Source organism: Phoenix dactylifera, chromosome 1 (genome assembly GCF_051530095.1).
Source record: "Phoenix dactylifera cultivar Ajwa chromosome 1, Ajwa_hap1_PhDact_Kaust_v1.1, whole genome shotgun sequence".
In the NCBI taxonomy this organism is placed as follows: Eukaryota; Viridiplantae; Streptophyta; class Magnoliopsida; order Arecales; family Arecaceae; genus Phoenix; species Phoenix dactylifera.
Window position 1 is genome coordinate 37,622,462 of NC_143190.1, and position 21,479 is coordinate 37,643,940.

Genomic DNA, 21,479 nt, shown 5'->3' on the forward strand with positions numbered 1-21,479 from the left:
TTCGGAGCCGAGTCATTATCGCCCGATTAGCCTTTGTACGACCTTGTACAAAGCTACGGCGAAGATCATTGCTGCTAGATTGAGAGTTGTCCTCCCTAGACTCATTGGTCCAGAGCAGGGGGCCTTCCTGGAGGGGCGGAGCATTTCTGACAATGTGCTTATTGCCCAGGAGTTTATGTATGACCTTGGCAGGGCCCCGGTTAGGGGGAGCTTGATGGGGATCAAGCTTGATATGGAGCGGGCCTATGACAGGATGAGTTGGGATTTCGTGCAGCAGTCCTTGCAGGGGTTTGGCTTTCATGAGACGTGGATTAGATGGGTGATGGGTTGCATTCGGTCCCCCTCCTTTGCCATTCTGGTGAATGGGACGCCATCACGGTTCTTTGTGTCATCTGGTGGGCTGCGACAGGGATGCCCCCTATCCCCGCTACTGTTTATTATATGTGTTGACGCCTTGTCTAGATCCCTACGCCAGGCAGTGGATACTCAGGAGTTGGAGGCTTACAGACCGGCGATTGGGGCCCCTGCGATATCTCATTTGCTATTCGCCGATGATTGTTTGCTCCTTGCCAGGGCGACGCGACAGGCGGCCCGGGTTATAGGTCAGATTCTTCAGGTCTACTGTGCAGTATCAGGTCAGAGGGTCAACTTGTCCAAGTCAGCCATCATTTTCAGCCCAAAGACTAGAGTGGCGATGAAGCATTTGATATTGGAGACTCTGGGGGTGGGTGAGCAGGTGGGCACGATGATATACTTGGGCATCCCATTATCTGGGCGGCGGTTGCGGAGTGGGGATTGCTTGCCTAGTGAGCTTTGTATTAGACGCAGATTAGCGGGTTGGCGGATGCACACACTATCTATGGCTGGGAGGATCACCTTGGTGCGTTCGGTCCTTGCTTCGGTTCCTATCTATCTGCTTTCCAATGCCATTGTTCCGGTGAGATTCCTTCGTTCCCTGGAGCGGTTGTTTAGGGACTTTATATGGGGGAGGAGTAGTGGCCGAGGTGGTGTTCATTTGTTGGCATGGGAGGTGGTGTGCCAGCCTACTAGCTGTGGTGGGCTGGGGGTTCTAGACTTGGCAGTGAGGCGGGAGGTGTTAGTAGCCAGACATGTGGCCAGATTTATGCTTGAGCCGGAGTGTCTATGGTCCTCGCTGTTGAGGGCTAAGTACGGTGCTATGGTATCGGGTGTGCATATGGGACGTCGTCACTCCCCGGTGTGGAGGGAGATGTGTGCTAGAGCTCCGGTGGTGCTTCCGGAGATTGGATGGGCTATTGGTGACGGTCAGTCTATTGATGTGATGGAGGATAGATGGGTGACCGAGGTACCGCTTAGTCGTATGCCGACCATGGTGGACTCGACGAGAGTAGTTGGGTGGAGGGTCAGTGACCTATTGGATGCTGAGGGAGGACGATGGAGGGAGGAGCTGGTGCGGGAGGTGTTTGGGGAGCAGTTGGCAGAGCTGGTCCTAGCCCGAGCGACCCCGAGGGGGGGGGGAGGCGGATAGGTTAGTATGGATACCGTCAGGGCGTTCACGGGTGCGAGCTAGGGACCTTCATACAGTGATCAGCAGGGAGCCAGTACGGCAGATTGAGGGGCGGTGGATATGGAGGATGCGGGTCCACCCACGAGTGGCACTTTTCATATGGAAGGTGGCGTGGGGCTGCCTTCCGACCAGGAGTATGTTAGCTCGACGTGGCATGAGGATCTCTCAGTGTTGTGAGGTATGTGCAGATATTGAGGAGACTGTGGAGCACGTCCTGCTGCAGTGCCCTAGGGCTCGCGATATATGGAGTCGCTCTCCGATATCGTTATCGGCTTCGGTGGTGTCAGCGCAGGATCTGATCCAGTGGCTGAGAGGTTCTATGCGACGCCCTAGATCTGTTGAGGTGGGGATTCATGTGGCCTACCTGTCCTACCATATATGGTTGGACAGGAACACTGGCATTTTTGAGGGGAGGAGGGCGACTCCGAGGATGGTGGTGGATCGGGCGGCGAGGCTTGCGAGGGAGGTTATCGGGGCGACTTCGGTAGTCACCTCTGGGCTGGTCAGGGATATCTGGGGTGCTCATCACGCTGTCTCAGCGCCACGGTTTGCCTATGTCTCTTGGGCACCCCCACCCCCTGGCTATCTCAAGGTGAACTTTGATGGCAGCAGGTCGGCAGATGGTTTGTTTGGAGGGGTCGGATTTGTGATCAGGGACCATCTTGGCAGGATGATAGCAGCAGGAGGACGGAGCACGCCTGGATCTACAGTGGTTGGAGCAGAGCTGCAGGCAGCCTGGGAGGGTATATCCTATGTGAGGCAGGTATACGGGGCTGTGCGGGTGTACCTCGAGGGTGATTCTTCGGTGGTGATTGATTGGATTCGGGGTGTGGATCGGTTTGGGGATGGCCATCCCCTCATCCGAGAGTCCCGTAGGATGGCTCAGTTGATGGCTGACTTTCGGGCAGCGCACGTGTTTAGGGAGGCGAACCGGGCAGCAGATTGGGTCGCCTCCTTTGTCGCTCGGCACTCAGGTGGTTTTTTGTGGACGTCTCGTGCAGATGTCCCCCCACAGTTGTACTTTTTACTTTCTTGTGACTTGGAGGGCTGTACTCAAATTCGAACTATATGAAATGAGTAGCCGTTTTCACCAAAAAAAAAAAAAAAAAAAAAAAAAAAAAAAAAAAAGAAAAAAGTCTCAAGATGGAGAGTTCTTGGCGCATTGGTGGTGAGGCAAATTTTATTATAGTCACGGCCTAACCTCAAATTAGAGGAGCACGTTTATGGGTCTCTTATTTGGAAATTCTTTAACCAGCCCTTGCCCCCATAATGCCACGTTCAGCGGGAACTAGGAGAAAAGTTCTGAATGGCATTCGATAACATTTCTCTTTCCATCGAGGGGATCCACTTTTGCAAGTATAATAGCATCATGAAACCTTGGGCCAACTCCTACTTCGTAAGGAACTATGTTTTTAAGCTAATATTGTTGCTCCTTCAACTTTGGCACAGCAAATAAAAAAAAAAGGAAAACGAATTTGGATTTCAAGTCAGCAATTGTATTTACGTCTTGTCTGGTGAGATAATTTTGGCATATAACTCGGCGAGATAAATAGAATCGTTCTCTTTGGCATAGAGCACGGCGAGATACTTAGAATCGTTCTCTTTCTAATAATACGAGCTGATTCATTTCATATAAAGGTAGAAAAAAGAAACTATCTATTTTTCCTAATTGCCACCGCTTAACTATTTTCCTAATATATCTTTTCTCTTTGGCTGATAAGATTAACGTAATCTAAGAAAAAAATTGGACAAAAAGGAATGCATTTGCTATTTTGGTAATGGCTGCTACTTAACTAATTTCCTAAAATATCTCATCTCAACGGGCGATTTTCCATACTTGTTAAAATTTCAAAAATATATATTTCCGCGTGTCGCAATTATTACTAATCTAATTGACACATACTTGCCTTCTGCTGCCACTTGTTAATTCCACGTTCGAATGCATCGCCTAATAAAAAATTTAGAGGACGTATTTACCCTTCAATCTTGACCGTTCGCATTGTATTGGGAGCATCTCAACTAAGTTTTCTGAAGGCCAAATTTGTGATAGACACCGTATAGACAAACATGCTCGCATTTTTATGCGCTTTCTGATGCAGTTGAAGCTGTGTGAGAGAGAACAAAAATGAGAGTAGGAGTGGAGATTCTAACAGGGAGGTTCTTCTATGTGGAGATTGAGGAGGATGCAACGGTTGGAAGCCTTAAGAAAGCTATCGCAAGGAAGGAGAGCTTCCAGGAGAACAGGCTAATTTTGATGCTCAGCAATGGACGTCTGATGAAGGATGATCAACGTGCCCTAGCTGACTATGAAGTCCTTGACGGGTCCATTATCTATCTTTTCTTCACATCCGCTGGAAATCCCAATTGGCTCACCTACTTCGAAGATTTTGTCACTTTTTTTGTAAGGGAATGTTGAAAACCTATTCTGCTTCTTATGTTTCCTCCAAATATAAGCTTAATGTTGAACAATATATGAGAGTGCAATGATCCAATAGATGTCCGGCTTGTCTCATATTGTTGAAGATCCATACAGTAGTTTTTTTTTCTGAGTTCATGGGCCAATGTGCGTATTTGTGGATCCAAGAGATTTCTTAGATTCTTTAGTGTTTGATATATGTTTGTCGTCCAAAAATGGCTCGCAAGGCATAATCATCGATCCTCTTCTAAATGTTTAAATTGCTGTGAATTTTTCTTTCCGAGCAGGGTAAAGGACATTTGCTCAAACTTATGCGTTGCACGAATGCAGAATTATTTGAACAATGATTATAAAATTATCTGTTGACTAAATTTATTATTATTAAAGTAATTTTAACGGATACCACAAAAGGCATTTGCTTTTGTTACTGCCTTTGCGTTGAGCATCAAACAACAGATAGACATTCTACCAAATATATGTAATATTATGATGCGAGAGTTCGAAAGCAAAATTGCACCGCCGAACAACTCCACCGCGGGGGCCAAGGCGGCCGGCGAACAATCTCAGGCTCCGGCTCTGACGGCGGCGGACATGGTTGGCCGGGTTGAGACCGGTGCAGGAGGGAATGGGGGTAATGGTGCCCAGGGAACAGTAGCCTGCCCACCGTAATAGTAACCATGCCGCATGCGCCAATATCCGTGCCGGGCTGTGAATAACACCACTACTCAGCATAAAGGGCTTGTTAACCTTCTGAAGGAAGTTTTGAAAGGGGGGCACCAGATGGCTGTGGAGGAGCTTGGGACATCAACCAATCAGGGGGAGCAGAGGCCTATCGAGGGGGCCCTTGATGACACCCAGAAAGCCCAATGAAGATTCTTCTATGGAACTGCTGGGGGGCGGGGAGCCTTCTTTTGCTCCGGCTTTTCGAAGGTTAATGCAGATTCATAATCCTGAGATTTGCATGCTCTTTGAGATGCGCCTGTCCGGAAGGGATTTACAACGTGCTAAGCGGGCCTTCCTGCATTTTTGGGGATTCTATGCAGTGGAGTCCTGAAGGCTTTTAGGTGGGATAATTGCAGCTTGGAGGACGAGTTTCTGTCATTTGGATATCTTTAATGTATGAGAGCAACAAGTGGTTATGGTGATCACTGAAGGCAATGGCAGTCCGTGGATCTTAGATGTTGCGTATGCCAATATAAACTTTAGGGAGAGAAGAATTTTATAGGAAGAGGTAGCCAAGCTGGCACAAGAGGAGCATCCATTACTGGTGGTCGGAGACTTCAATTGCATTGACGAGCCGCAAGAGAAAATTGGGGGAAAGGCCTTCACCAACAAAAAGGAGGTGAAGAAAGTTCAGGAGTTCATCATGACTAATGGCTTGATTGATCTTGGGTTTGATAGTCCAAGATTCACATGGTGCAACAACCGGCAGGAACAAGCTAGAGTCTGGAAGTGCATTGATAGAGTATTCACCATGATGAGGTGGATGCAGAGCTTTCCGGATTACCGGGTGACCCACTTGCTCTGGATTGCATTAGATAATTGCCTGATCTTGGTGAGTTCTTCTCCTGTTCCCTATCATTGTCCTTTTAGATTTGAGAAAATCTGGCTATCCTACCCCCAGTCTTGGGAGGTGGTCTGCGAGGCATGGCGGGTGCCAACCCAAGGTAGTGCTATGTACAGGATGTCTCGTAAGCTGGAGATAACCAAGCGGCGATAGTGCCGGTAGAATAAGAAGGAGGCGAGCAATATCTTTAGGAGAGTGGAAGCAGCAGAACAGGCTATCAATAGACTGCAGGTATAGGAGATATAGAGAGGGGCTGACGACCGAAGAGCTAGAGGAGCTAAAATCTCACTTATCCACCCATGATGCACTTCTTCACCAGCAAGAGATATTTTGGAGGCAGAAGTCTTGGATTTGGTGGATTAGAGAAAGGAACCGCAACACCATATTTTTCCACCAGTCGACTATCATTAGAAGACAGATAAGCCGAATCAGGAGCATTAGGGGTCCCGATGGCCAGATGACTGAGGACTCGGACAAGATCAGGAGAGTACTGATGCAGTTCTTCAGGTCCAGATGGACAAAGCAGGTGGACAGCAAGGGCCCATCCCCATGCCGACGTCGACTGCTAGGGTCACTGAGGAGGAGAATGTAGCGCTGATTAGGCCGGTGTTCATGAAGGAGATTCGGGCAGCTGTGGTCATTGGGAGAGAACAAAGCCTCAGGTCCAGATGGTTTTCCACCTTTATTCTTTAGAAGATACTGGGTGTTGATTAGACAGGATGTGGTAGAGACCATACAACAGTTTTTCAGTTTGGCAGCTCTACCAGCAGATTGAAAGAGAACCTTCATCGTTTTGATTCCAAAAAGGCAGGATGCCACAGAGCCAGCACATTACTGACCGATCAATCTTTGTACTACCTTATATAAGGTGATAGCGAAGGCGATGGCCGATAGGTTGAGGGGCTTACTATCGGATTGATCAGCCTAGAGTGGGGGCTTTTGTAGGAATCTCAAACAATGTTCTTATTGTCCGTGAGTTCATGTCTGATCTACTGAGAGCCCCATGTCGAAGGATCCTGATGAGTATCAAACTAGACATGGAGCAAGCCTATGATAGGATGAGTTGGGAGTTCCTGAGGAGTTTGCTTCAGAGTATTGGCTTTCACGAGGAGTGGATTGGATGGATTCTGGGCTGTGTGGGCAATCCGTCTTTCGCCATCCTAGTGAACGACTCGCCCACATAGTTCTTCGAGTCCTTGATTGGTCTCCATCAGGGTTGCCCGCTGTCCCTTTTTGTTCATCCTATGTTTGAATGCATTATCTAGAGCTCTTCGGCGGGCTACGGAGTCACAGGATCTAGAGGCATATCGACCGGTGCTGACATCTATTCAGAATTGCACCTCTTATTTGCTGATGACTATAACTGTTGGTCCATGCGATGAGCCAGGCGGCAAGGGTGATACGAGGCATTTTGGAGGATTATTATGCCGCATTGGGTCAGTGTATTAAAATAGCTAAATCGGCTATCTGCTTCAGTTCAAAGACCAAGTCGCAGGTGAAGGCCTCCATTAAAGAAATTTTGGAGGTTGATATGCAGGAGGGCCCGATGAGGTACCTAAGGATCCCTATCACAGGGCGTCGCCTCCGTTGGATGGAGTGTTCCGATATTTAGGTGAGTATCAGACATAGGGTGGAGAGTTGGCAGGCGGGTGCTCTCTCCATGATGGGCAGGGTCACCTTGGGTGCAGTCGGTTTTGAGTTCAATACTGGTGTACCTGCTAGCAAAAACCCCGGTACCACTATCATTACTACAGACACTTGAGCAGTTATTCAGAAACTTTATATGGGGCAGGCGAGAGGGCCATAAAAGAGTCCATTTGGTGGCTTGGGAGGTGCTATGCCAGGCCCCCAGGCAGGGAGGATTGGGGATCCAGTCACTAGTGGCGAGGCGGGAGGTTTTAGCTATGCGGCATGCTGCAAGGCTTATTTTGGAGCAGGATGATCTTTGGAGTGCCCTGATGTGAGCCAAGTATAGAGTGCACACGATGACGGCGAGTTTTCAGGTGGGATGCCAATGTTGCTTCTTATGGCGGGAGATCTGCTCACATGCCTCGATTGTGTTTGATGCGATCAAGTGGGCTATCGAAGATGGACAGTTTATTGACATTTTGGAGGATAGATGGTTGATAGAGCTACTTCTTAGTCGGATGCCGATGACGGTGGACGCGGCTAGGCTAGTCGGTTCCAGGGTGTATGACCTGTTTATACCAGAAGAGGGTCGATGGGATGAGGTGCGGATCAGGGAGGCATTCGGAGAGCAGTTGGTGGAGCGAATCCCATCCATCCCAATCCCTCTTGGTGATTTGACGAATAGATTGATTTGGGCGGCCACAAGGAGGGCCAGACGGATTGACGCAGGATGGATTTAGAGGATGCAGGTCCACCCCCGGGTGGCCTTGTTCATCTGGAAGGTGGCCTGAAAATGTCTACCAACCAGAAGCATGCTGGCCAGGAGGGGGTTAGGATTCCCTCGATGTGTGTGAATTGCCCTGATGAGGTGGAGACCGCCTGTCATGTACTACTGTTCTGCCCTCGGCCTGTGCAAATATAGAGAAGGGCCTCGATTTCGCTACTACCGAGGTCACTTGAGTCAGTTGAGGACCTGTTACGGCATATGAGGATAGCCATGCGGTCAATAGGTACTGCTGAATGGGGTATTGCCTGTGCCTATTTGGTATATCATATCTGACTGGATAGAAATGATAGGCTCTTCGAGAACGGGAGGGTACCCCCTGAGGTCTATTGTGGAAAGAGCTATATGTCAGGCTATTGAAGTCACAGAGGTTATAGTGGCGACTTCATCCGGGTTGGCTAGAAAAATCTGGGACCCCCACTCTATTGCTACAGCACCCAAGTTTATCCCTTGTTTCATGGGAGCCCTCCTCCCTTGGCCAATTCAAGGTGAACTTTGATGGTAGCTTGCCTGATAGTGGTGGTGGAACTGGAGCTGCATTCGTGATCAGAAATCAGGCATCCAGATTGGTTGCTGCTAGGGGGCATCGCTCCTTCAAGGTTTCAGTATTAGGGGTGCAGGTAGGATATCTCTTATGCGAGACGGGTGCTAGGGGCGAGACACATCATTCTGGAGGGAGACTCGGCGGTTGTGGTGCAGTGGATTCTACAGAGAGAGCGGAGGAGAGAAGAGCACCCGCTCCTTGGCGTCATCTGATGGTTGGTGAGAGAGTGTATACCTTTCAGGCCATCCATTTGTACCGGAAGGTAAACAGGACAGCTAACTAGATCACCACCTACGCCGCCCAGCACATTAGAGAGATTCTCTGGACACGGGAGTTGGATGTTTCTTTACCATTGAAGTCTTTTTTCTTTTGATAGTGTTGGCAATACTCATGCAAGATTAGCATAAATAGCCGATGTACCAAAAAAAAAACAAAAAAAAAAACAACTCCAGTATCCTCTAAATTCCCCATCTTTTTTCCATTAATGTGAAATCAACCATAGATTTTTCATTTCATTGCAACATTTGGCTCATGCGAGCTGCAATGTGCAAAGTATGTACACTTTCATAATTGCAATCTCTTGTGATCTTTCAAAATGGAAGCCCCTTCTTTTTCTTTGTAAACTAACAGAAGAACTTTCTCCATTAATATAATAATTTTTTAACGATAAATCACAGTATGTTCTTTAATTTATATCGTGGTTTCTACCATAACAAAGTTATTTACGTCTAAGTCAATCATCCACTGCAACAAGAGCTTGATACGGATTGTAAGAAACCAATATAGTTTTTTTTTTTTTTTTTCTTCCGACAGAAGAATCCTTCATGGCTTATAGCATCCCAGTTGGCCCAGAGTCATAGAAAGGTTCAGCCCATCAGATCAGCTTTATGTCCTCTGAACATGATAGAGATCTTAATTTATGCTAATTGTATCTGGTTTTGAACCATGACCGGGCAAAAACTTAACAGATAACGGAGAAAACATATCTTAATCTCTCATTACTCCGAATGGAGGCAGCTTTAAGCGTGCAAAGCATGCCAAGAACCCCCCCTCTCTCAACCACTATGATTCACACGATTAACCGAACTTTTTGAAGCCAACACAAGACTCCTGAGGCAGCATGTTCTCTGAAAAATTAAAACTTGCAAAACAAAAAACAAGCATTTTGCCGTACAGCCACTTTTTAGTGCAATACTTCGTTGATAAGGTCTCCGACAGCTTTGCAAAACCTTAAAAGGTGATCAAGAAGCAATATGGGACCCTGACGCTCTATGCACACCATCATTATTTATCAAGAGACTTCATAGTGAGCTACCGATGAATGCTTCATAGTTGTTACATGTCGTTTCATCACCCAGTTCTATGAATATGGTATGACGAGAAAACAAATTTGTTTACCATCCCAACCTACAAATCCTGAGTCATACAGCTAGCTGATAACTGCCTTCGATGGCTGAAGCTGAAGAAGTGTTACCATCACTTGCTCCGCATTCATGACTCCTAGGAATTGGGGTAGGAGAGTTGTCCTTTGGTATCATTCCTCCCTAGCGTAACAAAAGAAAACGGGGGAAAGATGAGCATCTGAATTTAATAAAAAAACTTATTTCAGTAAACAGAGACTTGCAACAATATATTGTCAAAAATAAAACCAATTCAAGTTTAACTTATGACCTGCTCATTTTACTACAAAAGAAGGTTAGCTTCTGAACCTGCTTGTCATTTCCACATGAACCAAGACTACGATCATAAATGTGCATCTTTAGCGGGAAAAAAAATGCAGGGGTCAAGCATCTTCATTTGCATACAGCTCAACATGATGTGGCCAAACTTGACCATACACATCTTTCTCAAAATATTGCCTATCCCAGGACCAGGGGATATCTGGATAGATGCAACAGTAAACACAACGAAAACTTACTTTTCTGTACCACAGAAATATAGCTACGTAAAACTAAAAAGCAGAGATTAGCTGCTGCTTGTCATTGCCCAACCTTCAGAGGTGTATGGTTGCGGCGGGAGCTGATATGGCACAGGCAGTCGGATCACCTCTGAAGACGAGTCTATTCCATTATTTCCTTTCCGGCAGAGAGTCACCAGCTTTGTTTTGCACACCTCAGTGTCACTAAATGACTTGCATTCTCCCTGAATGAACAAGAAAATGGTGGTGTTCACAGAGAGTTAACAAAGGAGCATGACAACATTTCCAGAGTAAGCTGGAAGCATGGCACACCAGCTCTGTTGGCAATACCTGATTTAAGATCAGGTTCTCCGTGCATGAGAATTCAGAACCACGGTCCTGAATGGTGGATGGCAAGAACAGAACCCCCAACTGCAAAGATTGAGATAAATATGATCTTTAATACAGAATTAGATGGTAAAGATGAAGCAGGAAAAGTGTTTTTTCTTATTTGAAGGGAGGAAAAAACACCAGCTTGTGTAACATTGAATTTGAAAACACATAAAGTTCATCTATAGTTTCTTATTTTCATGACAAAACAGAACAGACAGAACCCAATGCGTATGAAGCTTTTTTTTGTGTGGATAACAGTAGGAATTATTAAAACAATAAAATATAAAATTATTTAAAATAAATAAAATATATGAATAGCATAATTTAGAAAATTAGATTATATAAAATTTTGAATTATAATTACGTTATTTAACAAGAATCTTATGCATCCAATATTTTTTCTCAAAATAAGAATAGTATTCCTTATATTTGTCAAAAAACAGCCTGTGCTTGGTATATCTGTCACATTTCCTGTTTAAATTTAAAAATATAAAATGGAAATTCTATTTCTATTTTTTCCTGGATTTATGGAAACAAGCATTTTTCTTAGTCATACTATCTCCATGCATAGAAATTGGAAAAAATATAGACTCACTCCGTGCTTTCGAAACATCGAACCAGATCGGCCTTGCTGTTGCAGGACAATCAGTTGCAAGAGCCTTTACAAATTCATAGAGATATCCAAAATAGAGGTAGTAGCAAAAATCCTTTGTCAACTTCGTAAAAAATCATGCAAATCCTCTTCAAGCAACTAATAATCTTAATATTCTTGTTTGCTCACTGAACTCCAATCAGAACAGAGTGATCTAGATAACACATACATCTAGTAACTACGAAAGATTGTTGATTGGAAACCTTTAGGAGCTCACTCTTCATCTGCTACAAAACCAGATTCTTTGATTTTTCACTACAGACAATGGGACAAAGTGTATGCACCGATATAAGAACCAGAGCACCTCAGCATGGTCCTCTACCATCTCATGGAACACCTCCCTGCCCGTCTAATGGCCCCAACCCCTCCAACCTCCAGCACACCTTTGTTTGCTCCTCTGTTCTCACCTCCAACTCCACTCCTCTCCTCCAAGAGCAATCCCCAACAACAGTCTCTCCCCCAGTGCCCCCATCAGCTCCCCCCTCCCTCTCTCCTCCAATCCATCAGCAAATGTGCCCTCCTCCCTCTTCCTTCGGTGCCATCACAATCCAAACTTGCAACCCTACCATCACCACCATCCCAAGAAGCATAGACAATTTAGATCGCATGCCTTGTCTATATCAGATACATACCGGATACCAATACTCATGCAATACTTCTAGGATACATGCTCGATACTTATGTTAAGTATCTTATTTTTCAAAATCAAATGGATACTTTCCAATTATACTCCAGATACCCTCGAGAAACTTTCAAGAATGAGGGAGATGTTTTTTCTTTCTCCTTTTCCTATAAAAGTTAAATTTTTTAATGATGAATGGTTGATTTAGGAGTTTGTGATGTTGATACTAAAGTATAGAATATGGATTGGGGCCTATGGATTTGAATGATGATGAATTAGTGGAAGTTGATGTTTAATGTATGAAAGATGGATGCATTGGTGCATCCATACTCTATATCCGTGTCCATGCTTCCTGGCCGCTAACCATGACAGCTCGACCAAACAATTTGGCCCCCTGTCCCCCTACGAGCAGTGCATCAGACTTGAAGGTGAAAGAACTTGGAGAGGGCACCCTAGACATTGTTGAGCAGGCATCGCCGAGAGGAACGTAATGGTGATGAGGGAGCTAGGCGTGGAGAATAATATAGATATGGCAAAGGAGCAAGTGTTCAATGCGAGAGAAAGATGAGAAAGATGAGAAAGATGAGCAGGTGTCCCCTTTAACCCCAACTACTAGACCAATATACCCCTAAGCCATTGAGACCACTTACTCAAAAATTTTACAAAAACCAATGCCACCCGTGTGCAGTGTTTTAAGTGTACTCACATGTCAGACACAGCAGTCCCTAAAAATCTAGGCACATGGACCTGGTGCATACAAACATACATACATACATATAGGCGTGCATGCATGGTCACCTACCTATACACCATTTTTTTGATACTTATCCAAAAGAGAGATTAGAAAGGAGAGGAGAGAAATGTTGTCCAAGACAGTAGACCAATCATGACAATGTGAGTAATCTAAAATTCACAGCACATTTAACATCACTTACAATGTATGGAATTACTTAACTTGTTAAATAACCATGATAACTTTATATTGAAAACATAATGACTCTTCGATTAGCGTATAAAACACTTGAAACTAAGAAACCCTTGAATGACACTCCAATAAAAAGGTAACCAAGTGTATGCACTTTCCGGCTAATTTTAGCAGAACACATCAAAGTGAAATATCCAACATTGCCATGTCCTATCCTGCCGTCCAAGTATCTAGAAGTGGCAACACTTTTGGAAACCTAAAAAATGGAGTTTTCCACTAAAATGGAATGTCCCTCAAAAAGATATTCAGGAGATAATTTGCAAAGTTTATACTTAATTTTTGGTCTAATGACAATGTAAATATCCTAGTGGTAGTGTCGACAAGATTTGAGATATAGGGTAACCAGACACTTGTTAAAAAAAAATTACTTTTCCTCTAAGTATTTATAAAGTAAACAAGACCTCCTAAGGTTCACAATTTACAAAATCATATTTTAAAGAAATGAAGGATGACGAAACACATTTACATAAATTTGGCCCCATGATTTGTTTCCGCAAAACCACCAAAACAAGTCCTAGTTTCAAGTACAAAAAAGAGATTAGCCAATAAGCTCTTGTAAGCTATGTCTATTTCCACTGACTAGGGTGTGCAAAAAATTGGCCAAATCGTAAACCCGATTTGAATAGGTCTCTTCGGTTCGGTTTATATTGATTTTTTTCTATATTCAATTTGGTGTCAATTTGAGGAAGGCTTGATTGAAAAAATTCAATTCAATTTCAGTTTGGATTTTCAAAAAATCAATTCAAACTGACCCGACCGGACCTGACCCATATGCATGCGTATATATATAATTCAATTTTATTTTATTTTATATTTTCTCTTATATATAAAATGGAATTTTTATGTTTACACTAAGTCTAGCCCATTTAGCCCAGTCCATTGAATATCAACCCTATATAATATAGAATTTCTTGTTTAGACTTAGCCTAGCCTATTTAGCCCCAACCATTGAATATCAACCATATAAATTGAAACAAACCAAACCAAATTTCTTGGGCTGGCTTTCAATCGGTTTTTTAAATGGTCGGTTCGGTTTTGGTTTTGGTTTTAGTAAACTAGTTTAAATCGGTTCAATTTTTGGTTTATCTCCAAACTGATCTGACCAGACCCGTGCACACCCTCGGCCACTGATAAAACATTGTAACAAACTATAAATGCACTATACCTTATGTTTTTATTAGGAATTTTTTTCATCTAAAATAAGAATGTATCGAATTATTAGGAGTTAGGAAAGCATGCACTTGAGTGCATTTACCCAAATGCTTCTTGGTGGAAATCAATAATGCACCTCTCAAGTGAAAATCGACATGATGGATCATGAACTGTGGTGCATAAAATGCCCAGATGCTAAAATCATTTATTTTAGAGGTATCTTGCCTATGCATCAAGCGACCACAAAATGAACAGTATCAATATTTCTAATGAGCTAAAGCAAATTATACACTACATACTTGCAAATCTTAACCATTGATGTTGATATAAATACTTTAAACATATGCGGATCAAATTTCAAATGATTTGGATACTTCTAGACTATAGATCAAATGAAGACATGGCATTATACCATTAAATTTGTTTATTTTTCATCGATTTGATAAATGGGTAAAAGATCTCGAAACTGCATGATTTTTTTTTCTAGGCATTTTATGCACCACAAGTCATATTTAACGGTGTTGATTTTTATTTTGAAAGGTCTATTATTGATTTCCACCGTGAAGCATTTGGGGCCAAACACACTAAAGTGGATCCTATCCTGATTTTATTAGAAGCAAACTCTTAATGATAGTCTTCCAATTTTTAAACCTTAACTAGATTTAAAACCAATTAATGGAGTGATTAAATCTTCTCTTTGGCCGTGAACCAAACATTAGAGGTCAACACTGATCCGCCTAGACCTCCACTCATAGATTAAGCTGGACTCTAGTCCAATTATCGACCTAAGTACAACACACTAAATTTATTTACAAATCTCTAAGACAAATAGAAAAAAGAAAAAGAGGTTTTATTTCAACTAAAATCTGAAGAATTAATATATCTATCTTCATCCAGAAATTTAAGACAACCTACAGCAGATGTTCACAAAATCCTGAATGTAATAGAAGAGGAAGAAGAAAAAGGAGAAGACATCTAATTTCTAAGCCAAGAATTACATAACTTCAAAATGAAAGATTTTTTTGACTAAGTTTCAATTCAAATATTCAAGCAAAAAGGTTTAAAAGGAAAAATAGGATAAGCAATGCAAAACTAGGATTACAAACTCGAACAATAAAGCATCTGTGCAACTAACAACATTCCAGTGTGACAAAGTATAGTTTACCTATATATCAGACATATAAGAACATCGTGGTACTGTTTTACTGGTTTTGACATGCTTTTCTTGGTGCTGATTTTATTGAAATGACAAACTAATGAAGTTGCAGCATACTGCAGGACCCAAAAGACACAATATGTAACAAGAAACTTATGGAGTACTTAGAGTTAAAAGCCTACCTCGTAAGAACGTATCATTAGTTGGGAACTGTTCTTCTGTAATGCACCCCAAGCAGCTTTGCTTAGATTGGCTGAAGTAAGCAGAAACCATCTGTTGAGAGGAAACGAAAATGATCGCACTGAAACACTAGAAACAACAACAATAACAATAATAACCACTATCTCAACAGAACATGATTAAAAATGCTTAAAATTAAAAGCAAATCCAGTTATGCACAATCTAAATGGTTAGAGGATAAAGATGAAGCCTTACGCAAGATTCTGACCATTATAACGAGTGTAGGTTTTTATATGAGGCATTGCACGACTGTAACATCAAAAGACAAATGATCATCAGCATGATATCAGCAATTTCACTTACAAAATGAGGATAAAGAAAGAATGTGTGATTTGTTCAGTAAAGAAAGAATGTGTGATATGTTCAGTAAAGAAAGAATGTGTGATTTGTTCAGATAGAGCAGCAAACTATACTAATCAAGATTAAAACCTTTTATGAAAGAATTAGCCAAACAACATAAAGGAATTAATAATCTTACCAAAAACATTATTTGCTCTTACTCAACTTTTTTACTTCCTGACTACACCATCAACAAATATCTGAGCTAAACTGAATAGCATTTTCAACAGAATTAAGGTAATGCATCTGATTCAAATTTACCCATCAACAAAATTGTAATGGATGAGGATAACGTGACTATAATTTCTCCTTGAACTTGGAACAAGAATAGAAGTGATAGTTGTGTTATAAAACATTCAGTGCAAGGAGCAAATGGGAAGCATTGTAAGTCATATTAATCAATTAGGTATGCATGCATATTCTTTTGGTCACTTATTGGGTTACCATGTTACATCAAGGCTTCCTTTGCTTGCACAATAAGGCACAATGAAGGGGAATAAAGCCCCTTTTCTCAATTATTTCACTTTAACCCACCAAATTCTAGAAATGAACCCCACATATTTTGGAGGCAAAATTTATTTTGAAGAATAAGTAGGGTTGCTTTTTTCACTTAACCTGGAATAAAACACTCCAACATGTGTAATGGAGCAGTTTATTCCGGAGTAAAGTGGGTTAGGAGTAAGCTAACCCATCTATTCTAAGCTAACGTACTCCACAACCAAACAGAGACAAACAATCATTTCAACCCATCCAACACATGACACTCGATATTAATGATATGAGAACACCTTTCCAAGGACTACCTTTGAAAAGCTAAAAAATTTAGTACAGTAGATAGGCTCACTTTTAAGTTTTAACAAATTTCGCTGTGTTATGTGGCCAACTTGCCAGAACCCAACACATAAATACCCATAGGAAATGACATTGCCAAACTATTTTTGTATTAAGGTCATCAAAATAAGGCTATTGAAGATTCGTAAGTAGCTAAAAAAGATTTCTTGGATCCTAAGATTCCTTGAGGCCATTGAGTCAGCTTCCAATGCCTATGCTTGGACCAAAAGTGGCAACTTAAACTCCTAACATTTCAGCCACTTACTAATGGAAGTATTTCCATTTTCTGCCACAAAATTTTTATCAAGGCTCGTACCAAATCATTTTCAACACAAATTTCATAGTCTCCCTGTAATGATGCTTCTATCACCCTCTACATCAATTTTCGAACATTAAAACTAAAGGACAAGTTTTCCGACCCCCAAACATTCACTCGAACTTTTTATGTAGGTTAATGGGATTTTTTTGCAGGGTTTCTTTCCCCTTTTAGGATGTACATTGACATTCCTTGTCCTCCAAACTCTGTCCACTAATCAAATCTAGGGATCCAGCCCCAGGGATATATTTTACTTTACCCTGATGTTGAGCCCTGAGCATTCTTTTCCTTCCTCCTGTCTTATCCCTTATTTCTCTTCTTTCTTTTCTCTTTCCTTCGGCCAGTGGAAGAATGCTGGTGGGCTGTTGGCAGCAGAAAAACACTCTTCCTTCAACCACCAAGACCAAAGTGAGCAAGGGGAGTAAAAGCAGAGAAAAGGTGGGAAAACAGAGAGAGGATGGGTGGGGGACAGTTGCAAGGAACAGGGCAATGCCATTCATGGTGCAGCTGGAGCTTTGCAGTATCCCTCTTCTCTGCCTTTGGTGGGAAAAGGTAAACAGTAAAAAAAGAATTGGGAAAAGAGCGAGAGAAGACAATAGAATAAAAGAAAGAAAAGGCAAGATACAAGTTAGCAGCAGGGAGAGGCAGCACCAGTGGTGGTGCAGCATCAGTATCTTTCTTCTTCCTTGTCTATTTCCTCTTTCTCATCCTCTCTTCTCGTCTCCTTTTCACCCTCTCCTGCCCTCTTTTTTTCAGCTACAACTCAATTCCTAGAGCCCTCAAACCACCCAGTGTGTATACACAAAAATCAAACTAGTCTTAACTCCTAACAAAGCCCTACCTAACCCAATTTAATTAAAAACAAATCCAGCCTGCTTTAGGCCTAAAGTCCCCGCTTTGCCTCGGCCATATAGTTAATCCCATGGTGGATTTGGGCCCAACATGGTGCCTCCTATGGATCCAAATGCCATATTAGGCCACTATGGGCCATGGTATGGTGACAAGAGCTCAAAAACACATGGCCAAGTTCACCAACATTGTGAGTGCTGCATACCAACACCTTAAAATACTTCTCTAGAGGCTGATCATCAATCATCACTGTTCAGGTATTAATCTCATGCTCCAGAAGTACACAGGTTTTGGTATTAATTTCATGTTCCAGAAGCATTCAGGTTTTAGTACTAATATCATGCTCCAGAATACCAAGCACATTAAAACATCAGCAAGATAGTCGGCCTTTAGCATTTCTCTGCTTCATAAAGCTACTCAAACTCCTAACATTCAAAGTGATTTAACTTGATCAATCACCAAGAGAAAAATTGCCCCTCTAAACCTTCAAAGATCTACTTAATCTTATAATTAGGAAAGGTACGAAGTACGAACTATAATTCAATTCCTTCCATGCCAGGCTCCATATAATTATATTGTTTTTATAATTATATGAAACTCCTATTTATCATGACATGAACTCAATGAATACAAGATGGATTCTCCACCTACCCTCACTTCAGGTCCTCCTAGGTTTTAATATGACATCGCTAGAAATTACCTCTTGTCTAGCTTTTTCTAATCAACATAACTTGAGAACTCCACCTGGTTAGCTAAAGTGGTTGATAACAGAACCATCTCAACTTCGTTACCAAACTTACGTTATCAGCACCAAAAATTTGAAACCTGGTCATATGGAGAGCATATTGGTCATGTACCAGGATCTGCAAGGAATGGCATGCTCCCATATACTCATAGTTCACAGGCATAGATGATACAACCATGTTGATATGACATGCAATATGGAGAGGTAGAGCATGCAGCACATGATGACACAGTTGGCATTTCCAACCTTCACCACCACACAACCTTAAGTTTCCAATTCCTTGAGATACAAAACTTTCTAGAACTCAGAATCTCATTTTTCCCTCCTTTTGCCAGGGCATTGCCAACACACTGAACCGACAATAATTCACTATAGCCTCCTCCATTGTCTTTCTATCAACCCTCTTTATCTTTTCTGATAATTGCATGAACACAAAACTGCATTCCAAATTTTCCTAATTTGCATTAAATCAGCTTTTATTTCTTTTAATACCCATAAACTAGTATTAGTCCGTCATCCTCATTCATTTGAAAGGAGACATACAACATAGAAAATTTATTATCAAGGTAACCAAAACTTATTCAAGTTCAACAAATGTCCTTGAATCTACTAAATCTCCATATTCCTCGAGTTTTCATACACAGACCTGCATGATATAAGCAAGAAGGTACTTAGCATCAACTTCATGCAAACACTGGAAAATTATGACTCTACTGAAGTCAGAATATCCAGGACTCATGGAACTTTAGTGACACCATAAATTTTGCTCAAAGTGATGTTAGTTCACCATAAAAATAAATTACCAAAAGGATTTTTTTTCTATGCTATTTTTGTGCACCATGAAACAAAGAAAAGCTAAAGGCCAGCATTGGTCAAATCCTATGTCTTCCTAGTGAAGCTAATGATCAATAACTTTTAAACTTGTTTCATATAAAAGCTTTCCAGCAAGCACAAACCTTATTAGAAATGTCATCATGCTTTATCAACCAGCATTAAATTGCTCTAAAGTGACAAATGCAATTTCTTCTTCCCTTCCAAACTAGTCAGTACTTCAACCATAATTAAATTCAATTTAGGACCATGCCCACCTAACATCAAAACCTCACTTTAAAGGGCCGGAAGATTTACTTCACAATTTGCCAAGCCACATTCCTCAAATCTACAGCAGTCTGACTAGCAGGCAATCTGTCCCCCCCACTAGCAGTTAGCCTAAGCTTGAACAAATCTTAATTGTCTTTCTCTACTGGTAAAAAATTTGCCTTTGACAACATTATTTTTCTTGATTTCAAGTTGACTAGTCAGAAGTAACTCCTAACACCTTACCAAATGGGGAAGCTTTAACATTGTGACCTGTTACAAACTTAATAATGGCCTTCTATGTATTTTTTTTGAACAAATGTGAAGGTCCTCTAGATTTTAGGAAAAACACTCAGCATCATTTTGTCATATGATACAAAATATTGATCAAGCTGTGTGAAACTGTACAAATAACTCATTCTGAAGGTGCAGGCGCGTAGCATCCTACCATAATGAAAAGTTGAGAAAAAAAACCTTGAAATTGTACTCGTAGGTTCATAAACTAGGATGAAATTATATAATAGCAAGAAGAAATAGTTAAGCAAAGGGAAGAAAAACAGGCCTTCCATAATTTAAAAATTATAATCCAATAATTTCATCAAATCTTTAATGAATAAAGGGTATACCACCGGCCTACATGGTTTGCCTTCCATCTAGCCCAATATTTTTTCAGAAAGTCCTTTTCTACATTCTTTTGTGGGCTTGGAATTGCATTACCAGCTGCATAACCCTGAAACATTATGCAACACGTTAAAGAAATTAGAGATCAAAGCGAGCGAAGATGGATAAGTAACGGAACAACCTAGTAAGATTTAAGTATTTGACAGGCCAGAACTCAGGAAGTTCTAACCTCGTGCTAACTATGAAACGAATAGGACTGGTGTATTAATACAATGAAAAATTTATATATTATGCAAATTAAGAGTTTATGAATTGATCTTTAAGAATAAGCTAAATATAACCACAAATGTCTAAGATCCAGCATGACATGAGTTACAAGAGTAGAGCATCAACATATACATGTAATTCTTTCCCCATATGCAGGCATTAACCCTCACACCCATATGCAACATAACAAAGCCAAATCCATGCTATATAAAGTAGCAAAATTGCCATATTCCATAAACGTGGTCCTTACTGGCCATGATATTTGGGTTAAATCCGCAAATCATGATATATGCAGCTGAATCCCGCATCTTATCAATGCATAATCTGACACCATATGTGCATGGAGATATAGCAACCATAAAGCTGCTCTTAGACTATAACCATCATTGGGGATGTAAGTTTGGGCATAATACATATGTCCAATATCAGTCATACATTTAAGCATGAAGTCCAAGAATACTTTTATATTAAATTCACTTATGCAACCTGTGTACCAGAACCAGGGCCTTCAAGATGTACTTCATGCACAGACATACAAAATCATTACATTAGAACCTAGCATAGCATAGTCATGCAATTAAATACATGTTTGATCATATTCAACAAACCAAATTTACACATAAAGTCTATTTCCTGCCCAAGTCGAAGGGCAAGAGCAGAATTTGTTGTTATCAACCAGGTTTTTGTAACTATTTCACCCATCCAACAAATCAGCAGACTGAGTTCGACCAGCTCTGCAGTAACTGGAATAAGAAGTCCACCACCAAACATAAAAAAGAAAAAACATCACCTAGTTATGATCCCAACAAGCCAGGACCCTAGAAGGGGCAAACTAGGCAAGGACCTAATCT

At 41.7% G+C, this 21,479-nt stretch overlaps 1 protein-coding gene across 9 annotated transcripts in view; it reads right to left on the minus strand.

The window, feature by feature from the left end:
- Positions 1–9,609: 9,609 nt before the first annotated feature.
- Positions 9,610–21,479, minus strand: part of TDP1 (tyrosyl-DNA phosphodiesterase-like protein) — a 58,773-nt gene continuing 46,903 nt past the window's right edge. For 2 of the 9 annotated variants that reach the window (XM_088724091.2, XM_039125921.3), the window contains 7 exons: positions 20,367–20,470; positions 15,779–15,832; positions 15,526–15,652; positions 10,735–10,815; positions 10,478–10,628; positions 10,158–10,367; positions 9,610–10,030 (listed from right to left, as the gene is read on the minus strand). In XM_088724091.2, the coding sequence (XP_088580217.2) occupies positions 10,270–10,367; positions 10,478–10,628; positions 10,735–10,815; positions 15,526–15,652; positions 15,779–15,832; positions 20,367–20,470 (615 nt within the window). In that variant the 3' untranslated portion in view covers positions 9,610–10,030; positions 10,158–10,269. Of the gene's footprint in view, positions 10,031–10,157; positions 10,368–10,477; positions 10,629–10,734; positions 10,816–15,525; positions 15,653–15,742; positions 15,833–20,366; positions 20,471–21,479 lie in introns of those variants that run through there. The other 7 variants (XM_039125922.3, XM_088724079.2, XM_039125920.3 and 4 more) reach the window with 7 other exon arrangements.